This window comes from Tiliqua scincoides, chromosome 1, assembly GCF_035046505.1.
Source record: "Tiliqua scincoides isolate rTilSci1 chromosome 1, rTilSci1.hap2, whole genome shotgun sequence".
Taxonomy (NCBI): domain Eukaryota; kingdom Metazoa; phylum Chordata; class Lepidosauria; order Squamata; family Scincidae; genus Tiliqua; species Tiliqua scincoides.
Window position 1 is genome coordinate 309,590,437 of NC_089821.1, and position 15,852 is coordinate 309,606,288.

Below are 15,852 nucleotides of genomic sequence, written 5' to 3' on the forward strand. Positions count from 1 at the left end.
AATGGAAATTGTTATTGCCCCAGGAAAGTAGCACTTTGTGTAAACCATTTGTTTTTAAGAATGGACTAAATCCAGCCCTACTGCAGCGTTACCATCAATGGAAGGGCCCTCAAGAATGAACGAACACACACACAGCCTGAATTCCATTCATGCCCTTCTGTGTTTAGCTCCTTATTTTGCTCTGTTACTGTGGCGTCAATCTGGAATTACTCCATTTAAGTCTATTTATAAAAAGGAAGCAGCTGGTTCCTCTGTCTTCGCCTACTCCAATATGGAAAGGCTATGGAAGCGCATGGAGTGGATAGGTCAGTCACAAAACCGGGTGTAAAAACAAAGCCTCTAGATGGCCACAAGGGGGCAGATATGGACATATGCAGGCAGATCATGAATCCATCTTGCCCAGCGGCACACTGGGCTACACAGATCCATGGTCCGTCTTTTCCAGCTTTTCACGGCACACTGATCTCTATGGTCTTCTCTATGGTTTTCCCCTCTAGTGACATCACTTCAGTTTCACTTTCAGACCCGCAAAACTTGATACAGCTGCACAGAGCACAGAAATTCAGAGCTGCCGGGTTTTCCAGAGATTTTCAACCGCTGCACTCTAAACTCCCATGGCACACCTGTGGACCTTTTGTGGCACACCAATGCGCCTCTGAACACTGGTTGAAAATCACCGATCGAGCCCAATGTGATGGGCAGCACCTCTCCATGCTCTCAGGCAGAGGAAGAGCTTTCATAACACTGCTATCCAAGATCTATTACCCAAGAATAATACTGCTATCCAAGATTAACTAGGGATATTCCTGGAGGAGATACAGGGTTGGTGCTGGTGGCCACAGCCCAGGGGCACAGCCTGATAAGGGGTCCCTGCATGCGCATGTGATGCCTCTCCTCTGATACCCCTGCAGCTTGCTCCTCTACAGATGCTAGGGCTCCGCTTGCCTGGGGAAATGGTGATGGCAACAGTGAAATGCAGAGGCCATTCCACACCCTCTCCGTGGCTTGTTCTTGGCCAGAGGCCTCATCCTGGGGGAGCAGGCCTGGTCTCACTGACTGTTGGAGGAAGCGCTTGTCCAGGAGCTTCCTCTTCCCTTCCTCTTCCAAGCAGCCAATGCAGTTGAGTCTAGCAATGGTCCCTGGTGGCCAAGCTGCTAACAGACAGCAAACCAGTGGGATAGGAACAGCCAACACACACCACCACCACCACCCCAGTCCCCAGGAAAGAAGACCACGTGAGCAAGCCCTACTGGCCACTGGAATAGAAGAAGTAAGAAGTGTCTGTCCGGCACATCCTACTTCCTCCATCTGCTAATCCACTCCCTTTTCATCTTCCTGGATAGATGGGAAGGTAAAAAGGAGGCAAATCAGGTCATTCTTGCTGATACAAGATTTGTGAATACAAGTAAAAGTAACATGCAAAGGGGGTATATGTTGCAGGGTGGACTGCTCTGACAGGTTTAAGCAGCTTGCACCCCCCCCACCCCACAACACAGCCAAGGGGCTGGAGTGTGCAGGGAACACTGCAGGGTGAGCCTCAAGGGTGTGGCAGCCCAGCTGGCTGGGAAGGGTGTGGCAGCTGGGTATGGCAGCCCAGTCAGCCAGGCAGCAGACCCAGCGGGGGCCTTGCGAGACTTCAGGTGAGGCCCCGCAAAAGCGGTGCCTGGGATTGGCCACCCCCTCACGCCGCCCAGCTGGTCTGTGGGCTGGCCTGAGATCCTGTGAGTTCTTGGACCAGCTCCAAGACTGGAAAGGGGTGCGGCCACACCACCCAGCTGCAGGGCTCATAAGGAGCTCGGCAGGCTTCGGGAGGAGTCGCTCCTGTCCCAACAGCTGCAGCCCTGGGCAGACTGCCACACCAGACAGACGCCTCATCCCTCCTCAACCTTTACCCAGCCTCAAAGGGTCCTTTCAGGCCCCAACTTCAGGAACTGGTCCCAGGAGCACCCAGGGACGGAACCCTTTGGGGTGAGAACCGGCCCTGGGTCGGCTAGAGGGCAGGGATCGCAGAGACCAGGGGCTTGCCCAACAGCTCCAGCGATGACACTGACAGTCTCCTGGTGGGCCAGATTTCCCCTGGGTGTGCCCTCTAGGACAATGCCAATGCAAGCCAGTGGATGAGACTGCAAGTAGCTGCACTGTCACTGACTCTGGGGGTTGCTTAGGGGTCCTCCTTGGAAAAGGAGCTGGAAGCTCTCATGTTAGGGGTGCCCTGTGAAACAGGGGCCCCAGGAACGTAAAGGCATTGACCTGAGTAAGCTGCCTCGGCAAAGCTGCTCTGCCGCCTCCTCACCCCTCATTCTGTTCAAGCTAAATCGTCCGCTGCTCAGGTTAGCCACTCCCAACCCACATCCCCCGAGGGGGTGGAGCTGCGGGCCGCTATTGACGTCACAGGATCCTATGTCGCAGGCTGGTGTTTAATGCTGTCTGTAGATGTTGAAGACCACTGAGACTCAGCTTTCTGAGCCAATGCTAACTAACCACTCACACCCCACGTGAGATTGGCTGACAAATCATAACAGGAACAGGAGAATGAAACATTTTACAGCTCAAGACCAGGCCAAAGAGCTGATGGGAAGTGCACGGATGCTCACCTTTCCCCATAACCTTTGTAAAATGTCCTGGGATGTCACCTTCAGGCAAAGGGGCCCCTCCAGATTCTCCCTCGCAGCCTGGCAAGTGGTGGTGCTGCATTCCCCCAGTGGCAGAGTCCTTGCAGTCATTCCCTTGGCTGTCCGAACCCATCAGAGAAGCCAGGTGACGGGGCTCAGAATCCCGGCCGTGCTCCTCCACCGTCAAGGTCCGAAAAGAGTAGGCTTTGATTGGTGTGAGAATCATTTGGTGAAGCTCCTGCAGTGGGACACGGAGGTTGCCTCCTTCTAGGATATCCTGTGGGCAGCAACAAACACACACAACCGTGACTCTCCATAGCTAGTTTCCTGCTGCAGATTCTGTTCACCCCATCCCAGTGGTGTTCCTGGGGGTCCCCACGCCCAGAGCAACCCCCGGTATTCCACCCCCCACACACCATTTCGCCCCCCCTTCTCTGCCCCCTCCCCCACGCACCTGACCCGGAAGTAATTGCGGTGACATCATCGTCACTGCAATTACTTCCACGCAGTTGCCTCCTCCGTTCACCCTTTGAAAACAAGGGGGAACGGAGGAGGAAGCCGAGGCCCCCAAGGAGACTTCTGCACGCGGGGGTCTCCATGGCAGCTGTCTGGGGCTGCTTCCAGTGGCCCCAGACTGCTGCAGTGGAGACCTCCGTGCAGCTTGTAAGCTGCGTGGAAGGCTCCGTGGGGGCCGGGAAGCAGCACGCGTCTCCTCCATAGTTGGAGGGGGCGCGAGCCACTACCCCTCCGCCTCAGAGGGATGCCCTCCGAGGTGCAGTAGGGGTGACCCAGGCCGGGAAGCGGCAAGTGTCTCCTCCGAAGTCGGAGGAGGTGCGTGCAGCTTCCGCTCCGCCTCTGAGGGACACCCTCAGAGGTGGAGCAGGGGCGACCAGGAACGCTCCTGGGAGGCAGCAGGAAGCTGCCTCCCAGGCAGCATCTCGGCGCCGACTGGGCTGCCCCCCCTTTTATAGGAGGAGACAAGATGGGCGCCCTAGAGCGTCAGCGGCTCTCCGCAGTGCTCCTGGGCGCTCCGGGGGGGGTGGGGTCGAGGCTCCGAGAGGCACCTCTGGAGGGTCGGTGCTTGGGGCATTTGCCCCGTCTGCCCCCCCCCAGGTACGCCAGTGCCCCATTCCAAAACATTGCTTGTGCCCACCACAAATCTCACTAAAAGGATGTCGCTGTATTGAATGATGTAAGCCAGGACAGCATTGGAGAAAGGTCAGTGCTTAAAAAATTTAGCACTTGAATGTTGATTGGATATTGGGAGATCCAAGTTCAAATTCCTGCTTAGCTGATGCCTAGCTGTAGCTGCAGATGGCAGCTGAAGCTGCCTAAAGTTGGAGATGCCCATGAAACCTGGGTGCCTGGAAGGAGAAGGTGCTGTTGCCCCTGTGTGGAGCTGCACTCAGGAGCAGGGAGGTATCCCTAGGTTGCTCCAGTCGGGGGGGGGGGGCAACGAGAGCTGACCCACTCTGGTCCTGCTATGACAAAAGGATAGGCCAGACTGGGGAAGGTCCGGGCAGCCCCTCCCCCTCAGGAAGTTCTGAACTCTGGCCTGCCTACCTGAGAGGGAGGAGCCACCCATCTGGAGGACTAACCCGAACATGGAGATCCCACTGGAGAACCACAGATTGTAAATACTGGCATTCTTGGTATAATAATATAATAATAATATACAGTATTTATATACCGCCTTTCTTGGTTTTTATTCAAGACTTTATTCAAGGCGGTTTACATAGGCAGGCTTATTAAATCCACGCAGGGATTTTTACAAATTGAAAGAAGGTTCTTTCTTTCAAGAACCACTACATTCAAGGTGTTACACTCCGATCTGGTTTAACATTCTGGCCTCCATCCTCCCATGCTCCGAGCAGATGGAACAGCTCAGCTGCAGCTTGCCAGCTGCTTCAAGGTCGCACGGTGCCGGTGGCCTCGAACTGGCGACCTTGTGGATGTTAATCTTCAGGCAATGGAGGCTCTACCCTCTAGACCAGACCTCCAGCATAAAGGTATGCTAAAGGTGACTTACATGTGTGGCGAACTTAGATCAAAAAGTTCTGGAAAATGGTAATGGGTATTTTAAAGGAGATTGTCCAGTTACATGTGAATCTAAAGCCAAAATTGGACTTTTCAAGATTTGGGAAACAGACAAAGTGGCAGAGTGGCTAAATTAATATTGTCGTACAGAGGGCCCTCCATGTCTGCGGATCCTGTATCCGTGGTTTCAGTTTCAGGCCCAGGCGCCCCCTGCGGAGGCGAAGGGAGCTGGGCTGTTCTGTTTGATCAGTTTTAAAAACAGAGATAGCGCAACGGGGCAGAAACAAGAAAAGCCTTAATTGCCAATCCATTCATCTGAAGCAAAAGTGAAAATCTCAACTGTTTTGAAAGAAAAAAGGACTGAACTTACCCTTTCCAGGGACTTGAGAAGATTCTGCCTCTCTTTTAACTTCTGGATACTGATCACTATTTTGTGCCTTGCTCCTTTGGTAACATTCTGTGGTGGTAACAAAGAACACAGTGTCTGTTAGTATATGCACAGAAGCACACCACCAGAGCTTGGGAGATAAGAAAGGCCCGGCAGGATTGAGTCAAAGGTTCCTTCAGTCCAGTATCCTGATTCTCACACTCACTACCCAGATGCTACCAGCAGGGCTGGAAGATATCAGCCCTCTTGTCCTGTCACTTCCCAGAGACAATTATTTAGGGGTAAACTGCCTATGAGGATAAGAACATAAGAACATAAGAACAGCCCCACTGGATCAGGCCATAGGCCCATCTAGTCCAGCTTCCTGTATCTCACAGCAGCCCACCAAATGCCCCAGGGAGCACACCAGATAACAAGAGACCTGCAAGGCCTCCTGGGAATTGTAGTTAAGAACATAAGAACAGCCCCACTGGATCAGGCCATAGGCCCATCTAGTCCAGCTTCCTGTATCTCACAGTGGCCCACCAAATGCCCCAGGGAGCACACCAGATAACAAGAGACCTGCAAGGCTTCCTGGGAATTGTAGTTAAGAACATAAGAACAGCCCCACTGGAGCAGGCCATAGGCCCATCTAGTCCAGCTTCCTGTATCTCACAGCGGCCCACCAAATGCCCCAGGGAGCACACCAGATAACAAGAGACCTCATCCTGGTGCCCTCCCTTGCATCTGGCATTCTGACATAACCCATTTCTAAAATCGGGAGGTTGCGCGTACACATCATGGCTTGTACCCCATAATGGATTTTTCCTCCAGAAACTTGTCCAATCCCCTTTTAAAGGCGTCTAGGCTAGACGCCAGCACCACATCCTGTGGCAAGGAGTTCCACAGACCGACCACGCGCTGAGTAAAGAAATATTTTCTTTTGTCTGTTCTAACTCTCCCAGCACTCAATTTTAGTGGATGTCCCCTGGTTCTGGTATTATGGGAGAGTGTAAAGAGCATCTCCCTATCCACTCTATCCATCCCCTGCATAATTTTGTATGTCTCAATCATGTCCCCCCTCAGTCGTCTCTTTTCTAGGCTGAAGAGGCCCAAACGCCGTAGCCTTTCCTCATAAGGAAGGTGCCCCAGCCCCGTAATCATCTCAGTCGCTCTCTTTTGCACCTTTTCCATTTCCACTATGTCTTTTTTGAGATGGAGGCACCATGGAAACATCATGACGTATTTAGTCTGTTTAAAAGGTTTACAAGCCACCCTTCAGGCGAAAAATCTCACAAGGCAACTGGCAACAAACAGATCAGTCTCCTCCACAAATCGGTCCCTCCAGTCAAACAATATGCTGGCAGGCAGAGGCGCAGCAGGAGGGTGGCGCTGTAAGTACTGCAGGCATCTCAATGCACTGCATAAGCAGCCCCTCCCACTCGCTGCTGGAGCCATTCCGGACAGCGACAGTAACGTGCAGGAGGCACCGTTGTGTTCGGTGAGCGCCTGCACATTGCCATTGCGGCCTGGAATGGCTCTGACAGCAAGTGGGAGGGGCTGCTTATATGGCACGTTGCTGTGCCTATAATACTTACTGCACTGCCCCCCCCGCAGCTATGCTACTGATGACAGGATTGCAACCTTTAGGCCAGGAGTGCCCAAACCCCGGCCCTGGGGCCACTTGTGGCCCTTGAGGACTCCCAATGCGGCCCTCAGGGAGACTCCAGTCTCCAATGAGCCTCTGGCCCTCCGGAAATTTGTTGGAGCACGCACTGGCCCGACGCAACTGCTCTCAGCGTGAGGGCGACTGTTTGACCTCTCGCGTGAGCTGTGGGATGAGAGCTCCCTCCACTGCTTGCTGTTTCACGTCTGTGATGCAGCAGCAGCAGCAAAGAAAAGGCCAGCCTTGCTTTGAGCAAGGCCTTTTATAAACCTTGAGCTATTGCAAGACCTTCATTCATTCATATAAGTTCCACCTAAAGTATATTAATTTATATAAACTTATGTAAATTCATTCAAATTTTAAAAGTAAATTAATTCTTCCCCCCCCCCCCCAACACAGTGTCAGAGAGATGATGTGGCCCTCCTACCAAAAACTTTGGACACCCCTGCTTCAGGCAATAAATACCTTACGCGAATCAATTAAGGTGACCAAAAAGGTGTCCATCATTAATTGAGCAGTGGAATAAAAAAGTATTAAAAATACAATTAATGCAATACAGTATTTATTTTAAAAAACCTGCTGTTGGCAAAAGAATGCCCCTTCTGTGACTTGCAGGCATGATTTTAAAACAAACGAAAGCATATTTTCTTTCCCCTTCAGGTTTGTTAAGCTGCAAATGTGTGCAGCTAATTAAAATCCATATGGTTAATAAACTATAATGGTGTGACAACCGAAGCTGCTGTTTCTTGGTGTTCTGTTATCTAGTGTGTCCCCTGAAGCATTTGGTGGGCTGCTGTGAGATACAGGAAGTTGGACTAGATGAGCCTTTGGCCTGATCCAGTGGGGCTCTTCTTATGCTAAATGAGCCAAGCCAAGCCATGGGAATTCTTGGTGAGCTACTGCAAAACATACTTGTGCCTCAAGCTGACATTCGGTCAGGGCCATCATTTCATCATACGTCATCTGGGAAAACAGGGCAGCATACTTGTGCAGGCGGAGACTTTTCAGCCAGGTGGGAACATCTGCAAATTACAGAAACAAAAACAACAATTAAACATTATGTCTTTTAAGACACAGCTGAGAAGTCTAGCACATAGACCCACAACAACTGCAAAGCTCAATCACATACATAGGTCATGATGGAATCTGCTGTTCATTCTTGGTGATTCCTATTCATTCTTGAATGTTATCACGTCCAGAAAATGGGCATGTTGGGGAACAGGGGTGCTGCTTCAGTGTTTATGTTCCCCACAGACCAGAAGTGTGGGCACTCCGGCCAATGTTGTTTCCCTTGGGTCTACCCAGCTAGTCGGAAATGCAGTAGCACCAGCTCCTTCTCTACTGTACCTCTAAGCCATCACAATCCATGGCGCGGTAACCTCCGGTTACTACAATGCACTCCTTAAAGAATGTTTGAGAATTGCAGCTAGTCCAAAAGGAGGTCTCCCAGGCCCCTAAAGAGTAACCCACATGTTATCTTGCAAGTAACCAAGCCTGGAAGGTAAACGCACAGTTGAGTGCCTTCTTGGTGGTGGCTCCCTTTCTACTTTCCTACTTTAAAAAATGCTAATTTGTAATGTTTTAATCCTGTGTGTGTGCTTTATCCACCTTTGTTCACATTCTCATTTTTTTAAGAAATCCAACTGGAAAGCAGGAAAGGAACTGAAGTAACAAATTCAGCAAGTAAATAAAATATCCTTTGGCTGTGCATCTGCATTCATTGCAGGTACTCAGGTGGGACCAGACTCTCCTTCAGACACTTGGCATGTTGCACACCTGGATAAGAAGCATGGGCAGCTAACATAGGAAGTACTCACAGTGGTTCTTTGTACAGTGAGGACTGAATTGGACCAGCAAGATTCTGGGGGCTGCTGCTCCCTTTCAACTGGACTGCTCTTGCCCTTTCTTTGAGGAGCACAAACAATGCTGGATAGTTGGCGGGTTGCTTCAGACTCCCCCCTCAGCAGAACGGAGCTGACGAGGAAGGTCAGCTGTTCCCCTTCTACAGGGAGGCCTCTGGACTGCACCACTGTGCCCTGATAACTGTGTCCCGGTCAAATGTGTCCCGGCATTGGAAATTTGCATCGCTTCATTTAGCATCACAGACATTTGTGCCCCAATATATGTATGTTTATATTACATGTACATTTTTTATTTTAAAATGCAAAGGTAAGGTAAGGGTAGGGATACATAACCTGGGATAAGAGGCTTAGGATATATAATATTGGTGTGTTGCCCAGTTATAGTGGGGATACAAGTGACCAGGGTGCCAAAAGTCCCCCCAAAAACACCAGATGCAAATGTCAAGGGATGCATTTGGCAATTGTCCAGGACACAAGTACCCTAGTATCGGCCTCTGGGGAGTCTCCAGCTGCTACAACACCAGCAATGGTGTAGTAAAGGGATGGAGAGCATGAGTTGTAAAGTCTCCCGCTCAAATGTCACTTCAGCTACAACCTCTCTCACATTTCTTTAATCTTAATCAGGCTTTCTCTTTGCTATATGAATGTTCTAATATGAATGGACCAACTTTATATTATTATTATTAACAGTAATTTAATACCGTTATTATAGGCCTGTTATTATAGGCCTGTTCCAAGATTTCCTGACGCGGTGAAATGCTGGGAACCCTTGGAGAAGTATACAAAATGCTATGAATGACGGAGAGCTGCAAAGGGCTCTGTGGGATTCCTCTTCCAATATTTAGCAAAAACCAAACTGCCCCATAACCTAGACTGATTCTAAAATGAATGGCTTAAATCCCAACTTTCCTTGCTCTCTCCCCAGCCCCTGATCTCTTGGATCAGAGTCCAGGGACTCATCTGTTTCATTTGAAAACAGTTCCTATCTGCAGGAGAGCTGACTAATCACCTTGTTAGACCAGACTTACGATCTTAGTGCTCTGTGTTTAAGAGTGAGCAGTCAGATACCACTGAGAAAATCACAAGTAGGACACAATGGGGACAGCCCCTCCCCGCCAACTACTGTAAGGCATGAACCTTGAGTGTTCTTTCATTGTGCTCAGAGCTGGGAAACAGCTAAGGAGATTAGGAACTGGCGGAAAATTCCTCAGCACTGGGAAACCGCAAAGGCAGCCTCCCTGCCCTATAGGCACTGAATGGGGATGAAACGCTATATTCAGTCAAGATGCTCACTATCCAATGGCCAAGTGTCTTCCTTCACCACCTTCTGAGCCTGATCAGTCAAGAAGGAGTGAAGCCACTGCAAAATAGTGCTTTCAAGCCCCAACCCAGCCAATCGGCTCAGAAGGGCATCCTGGTCAACTGTGTTGAAAGCTGCTGAAATATTCAGCAAGGCCAACAGGGGCGCACATCTCCTGTACAGTCCCTGGCAGTCAGCCACCAGTGGTCATCCACCAAGTTGACCACGGCTGCCTCTGTCCCAATGCCTGGCCTGAAGTCAGGCTGAAAATGATCCAGATAATCCACTTCACCTAGGATCCACTGAAGCAGAGACGCCACTATCCGTTTGATCACCTTGCCCAGAAAGGGAAGGTTTAATACTAGCTAGAAATTATCCAAAACAATGGAATCAAGGGAGGGTTTCATCAGGAGAGGGCAAATCACCTCAAAACACCCTCTCTTAATGGTGTATTAACCACTCTCCCTACTCACTCTGTGAGACCCTTCTACCCTGATCTGGGCATGGGTTAAGGGGGCAAGAGGATGGTCTCACACTTCAAAGAACCCTGTCCACATCCTCAGGTTGTATAAGCTGAAAAGAATCTACAGCACAGGACAAACAGATACCGGGGACACACCATCAGACACTGTCAATGTGAAGCCCAAGTCGCAACAAATACGAGCTACTTTATCTGCAGAGTGCCTAGCAAAACTGACATAGCGAGACACAGAGCTGTCATCACTGTGGAGTCACTGAAGGGCCAGATCTAACAGGACTCCACATCACTTGGACAGCACTTGCGGGTGCGCTGGTGGCAGGAAAAAAGCCTTCTTGGCTGTCATCCCTGCCATGGAATAGGCTCTAATACGTGCTTTCACCCATGTTTAATTGGACTCATCATGAGTCTTCCGCTGCCGCCGCTCAAGACATTTACTAAATTGTTTCACTGCCCCATAGCTCCTTGGTAAACCAAGGAGCTGCTCTGGCTGTAGAGCAGGGGTGTCAAACAAAAGGCCTGCAGACCGAATGTACCCCCCGCAGAAGCAATTTATCTGGCCTCCACTATAATTGGCTCTCCCAGCTTGATAACTGGCTCTCTTATATCTTGAAAATATGAACAAGATTTGCAAGAGAAACAAGATTTCTCTTCTGTCATTTGCAGCTAATGAGTTTCTATGTGAGAACAAAGAGTTTATTTCTGGTCATCATCTGCTTAATGATGTCACTTTCTGCTTAATGACATCACTTCCAGCCCCCAGCAGGCACAAGGAATGCTAATTTTGGCCCTCTATGAAATGTGACATCACTGCAGTAGAGGTTGTGCAGGAACACTCTGATCTACTGCTTTGAGTACCACCATTTCCTCATTCCAAAGGTCAACCAGAGCAGCCATTTTCAACCACTGTGCCGTGGCACACTGGTGTGCCATGAATGGTCTGCAGGTGTGCCGTGGGTGTTTGGTGGAGAATCATTTGTTAGTGGGGCTACTGGGGGATGTGAGCTCCTGCTGTCAGTGAGGTGTGCCTTGTCAGTTGTTAAAAAACAGATGGTGTGCCTTGACTATTATAGTGCCTTCTCAGTGTGCCGTGAAATGAAAAAGGTTGAAAATCAGTGAACCAGAGCATCAAATAAGTCACCAGACCTAGTAGCAGGAAACTTCCCCCAAAGCCCCCAAGATCCATCAGTCTTCAGGGGCAGATCATCCAACTAGCTCCACTGCCTCTGTGAAACATGGGAGAGAGATCCACACAGTCCACAAGCCACACAAATTATAACATGCAAATTAGGAGCTGTCCCCCGAGGGTCTTCTCCACCCTGAACATTCACCCCAACATCTTTCCCAAGGAATTTTGGTGCACTTTCTTCAACTTATCGAAATGGCAAAACCACGTGTGGTTCCCTAAGCATTACCTAAAGCCATCTCATATAGCTGCACAATAAAAGTACAAATTAAAAAGCCAGGTCTCAAAAGGGGGAACAAAAGCGTGCCCTGAGACTGGAAGGGGAAGCTTCCATTTCAAGCTATGTCACCTTGCAGGAGACAGAAGAGGGGAATTGGAAACTTCTGACTAACCTGCCATCAAGCAACACTGACTCCACAACAGATGGCGGGTACAAAGAAACCTTGATGCCAAGAGCTACCTGCACTCAGCAAAGGTATCACGGGAGAAGGGCCCTGGTAGACAGGACCAAGAGTCCACCCTGTCCAGCATTCTGTGTCTGCTAGTAGTCAGCCAAGCACTTTCAGGAAGCCCACAAACCAGGCAGGGAGGCAAGAGCCCTCCTTCACTTGCCCCCAGCCACTGATTCAAAGATATACTGCCTTGGAACTTGGTATCCCCACGTATCTTTCTGAATTCATCCTTGCCAGAAACTTCTGCTCGTCCAGCTCCGCGATCCTCAGGTCTCCTGCTCCTTCTGTATTCTCTCCCTGGCTGCCCTTCATGCCAGGAACTGCCTCCCAAAATGCCTTTGCCATTCGCCCACCTCAAAACACTTTTTCCATGAAACTTTTGGCACAGCCCCTCAGTCCCATATCCTCCTCCTGTCCTAAGCCTCAGACTGTGTCACTGCAATAACTGCAGCGTCTTCTTGCGGTCCCCTCTGCCTGCAACCCCCTCCCCCAGTATCTCCCCTGTGCAGAATGTCTGAGCGCAAGCTCCTCTAGGAAGGGACAGGCTTTTTGCACTGTGAAAGTGCTCTGCCCGATGCCACCCTGAGAAAAAAAATCAGCCTCCTTCCTGATTTTCTGGGTAGATCCTGTTAAGCAAGCAGGAGCAGGAAGGGGACATCTGGTTGTCTTTCCACTCACCTTTCATACCACTCCCTTCTTCCTGGAATGTGTTACGAGCGGAAGTCTGATCTTCTAAATGTTCACTCCCACCACTGCCCGAAGAAGCTACACTGCTTTGAGGAGACAGGGGGGCATGATCGGAGGGGACGCCTTGGGGTCCTCTAGCGCGCAAGTCCTCATGAGACATCCATCCGTGTCCTAGAGGCTGGTTGGGCACAGTCATGGGTGGGGTAAGGGACACAGACCGTTTCAAAGGGCTGTGGTGAGTCTGGCTCGAGAGAACTGAAACAAAAAAGGGGAAAAAAATTAAAACAAGATATTTTCCCCCACCCCAATTCTTAGCAGATCAAAGTTTTGGTGGCTCTCTTGGTTCCACAAAAAACAGAGTCAAAGCAGTAGCACTTTGCAGTTTAACGGAAGCACAAATGTGAATCTGTGAGCACCATGTTTTGTCTCCGGATTAATAAACCAAATTGGTCACAGAAATGATTTTTCCACACTTTTGTGCCTGCTGAGTGGCTCGGTGTCACTCAAAAGTTTGCTGTATTGTCACAAATAACACTAGTGCAAAGTTCACTGGATGGTGGTGATGTGGGTGGAAATGTGGTGAAAAAGATGGACTGGATTCAAGTGGACAGACAAAAGCTGGCTCTTCCCAGTTGTCTCTGCCTGGCCTCTCTCTCCCTTGGCCTTCCCACATAAGAACATAAGAACAGCCCCGCTGGATCAGACCAAAGGCCCATCTAGTCCAGCTTCCTGTATCTCACAGCGGCCCACCAAATGCCCCAGGGAGCACACCAGATAACAAGAGACCTGCAAGGCCTCCTGGGAATTGTAGTTAAGAACATAAGAACAGCCCCACTGGATCAGGCCATAGGCCCATCTAGTCCAGCTTCCTGCATCTCACAGCAGCCCACCAAATGCCCCAGGGAGCACACCAGATAACAAGAGACCTGCAAGGCCTCCTGGGAATTGTAGTTAAGAACATAAGAACAGCCCCACTGGATCAGGCCTTAGGCCCATCTAGTCCAGCTTCCTGCATCTCACAGCAGCCCACCAAATGCCCCAGGGAGCATACCAGATGACAAGAGACCTGCAAGGCTTTCTGGGAATTGTAGTTAAGAACATAAGAACAGCCCCACTGGATCAGGCCTTAGGCCCATCTAGTCCAGCTTCCTGTATCTCACAGCGGCCCACCAAATGCCCCAGGGAGCACACCAGGTAACAAGAGACCTGCATCCTGGTGCCCTCCCTTGCATCTGACACAGCCCATTTCTAAAATCAGGAGGTTGCACATACACATCATGGCTTGTACCCCGTAATGGATTTTTCCTCCAGAAACTTGTCCAACCCCCTTTTAAAGGCGTCCAGGCTAGACGCCATCACCACACCCTGTGGCAAGGAGTTCCACAGACCAAACCCGGGGGGGGGTTTCTTGGGACCCTTGCTTTGTTTAACTGCCTCCTTTGCATTCCTACCTCCACCATCTCCTTCCTGTCTTACCTTGAGTCCTATGGAGTCCTGTCTCTCTGGCCATACTAGCAAGATGCTCACCAAATTCTCCACACCCTGGAGAATATCTGTCTGCTCCCCACTACCCTTTAGTTGTGCTTCCAGGCCGCAGCTCTGACGGCTGCTGCTCACTGTCCACATTCATTCTTCAGCTTTTGCTAAGTGTACAGCCTTCACCCAGTTCACAAAACGTATATGGCACTCTCTGGGTGTGCACAGTGCTTCACATGCAGTATCCTTGATACCATCCTTTCAACAATCCTGTAAGGTGAAAAACTATTATTATTCCTGTATTGCGGCTGCAGCTTGGGAGGGAGAGGCTTGCCTAAGGACACCTAGGCCTAAACCTCTCTGGGTTCTGCAGCTTTGTTTCTAGGACAACTGTCTCTGCTGGCTGAGAAAGAGGGACAGAGAACTGGTTACTACTGACAATTGCCCTAAAAACAGAGCCACAGAACCCAGAAGAGTTTCCCAGAAGTGCCATCACAAGAGGCGAAGACTGTAGAGAAGATCACAGAGGTCAGCGTGCTACGGGGGGGAAAAACACTGAAAACCACTGACATACTAATTTCCTACTCCTGTCTTACAGTGCAATCCTTGGCATGTCTACTCAAAAGTAAATCCTGGTTATTTTAATGGGACTTACTCCCAGGTAAGTTTGTATAGGATTGTTATCTTAAAGAAGCAGTGGGAAATACAGCCCAAAGAGCCCAAATCTACAGAACACTATGAAGTTATGATAGAAGAATGAGACAATGGCCCATCCTGTGCCATCATTGTTCTGAAGAACAAGGCCACTGGCCAAGTGCTGTGTGTCTTATTTCTGAAGAAGAGCTGGAACAGGCTCTTAGCTGGCCCAAGAGAGACAGTAAGGGTGGACATGGCAGCCTGGGAACGGGACAAACAAGTAGCATACAGCACAAACCCTTCCCTGAATGTAAAAAGTTAGAAAACCATTGTCTGAAGCCAATGGGCTAAATAAGGTACAAGTGTGCAAACGCTGTATCAAGACACTGCTGCAGGACTCCATCTGGGTCAGCCTGCTCTGTACACTTTGCAGACATTTGCTATCCTTGCAAAACGTATTCCTCCTCTTGCGAAGCCAGCAGGGGTGGGGTGGGGGTGAGAGACTGCTGGCTTGTTTTTGGGGGAGAGGCACATTGCACATCACTCCCAACCCCCTACACACACCCGCTCCTTCAGCTCACCAACCCTGGTGGTTCCAGGAATTCAAGTGGTGGCTTCACTGTCAGCCTCTTTGAACCCCACTGGCTGCAGTCTGGGCACTATTTAACATTTGCAAATAGTTACTCTTCTTAGCAGTCAAAGCTGGCTGAACCATGAAGCAGACTGACTGACTAAGGGCACAATCCTAACCCATTATGTCCGTGCTTTCCAGCACTGGCCAATGGAACGTGTGTTGCATCTTGCAGTTGGGTGTCACTCACGGAGGCCTCCTCAAAGTAAGAGAATGTTTGTTCCCTGACCTCAGAGCTGCATTGCCCTTATGTCAGTGCTGGACATAAGGGGTTAGGATTGCGCCCTGACTGACTTAGCCCTGCCTTCTCCCTATAAAGGAGCCTAATAGAACTGACATTGGGAGCCACCAGATGAGATGGCTGACATCAAGTTGTGGGGAATTCGTTCCAAAATCACTGCCATCTCCCCCTAAGTGCTGCAGACAGAGCTTCATTGATCCACTTGAAATGAGAGCTGTCTC

At 50.1% G+C, this 15,852-nt stretch overlaps 1 protein-coding gene across 3 annotated transcripts in view; it reads right to left on the reverse strand.

The window, feature by feature from the left end:
* SAMD4A (sterile alpha motif domain containing 4A) overlaps positions 1-15,852 on the reverse strand; it is a 123,719-nt gene that overhangs the window by 17,928 nt on the left and 89,939 nt on the right. Inside the window, exons 3-7 of one of the 3 annotated variants that reach the window (XM_066629963.1) lie at positions 12,639-12,902; positions 7,595-7,704; positions 5,020-5,106; positions 2,595-2,889; positions 5-1,151 (exon numbers count right to left, since the gene is read on the reverse strand). In XM_066629963.1, coding sequence (XP_066486060.1) covers positions 781-1,151; positions 2,595-2,889; positions 5,020-5,106; positions 7,595-7,704; positions 12,639-12,902 — 1,127 coding nt within the window. In that variant the 3' untranslated portion in view covers positions 5-780. Of the gene's footprint in view, positions 1-4; positions 1,152-2,594; positions 2,890-5,019; positions 5,107-7,594; positions 7,705-12,638; positions 12,903-15,852 lie in introns of those variants that run through there. The other 2 variants (XM_066629949.1, XM_066629955.1) reach the window with 2 other exon arrangements.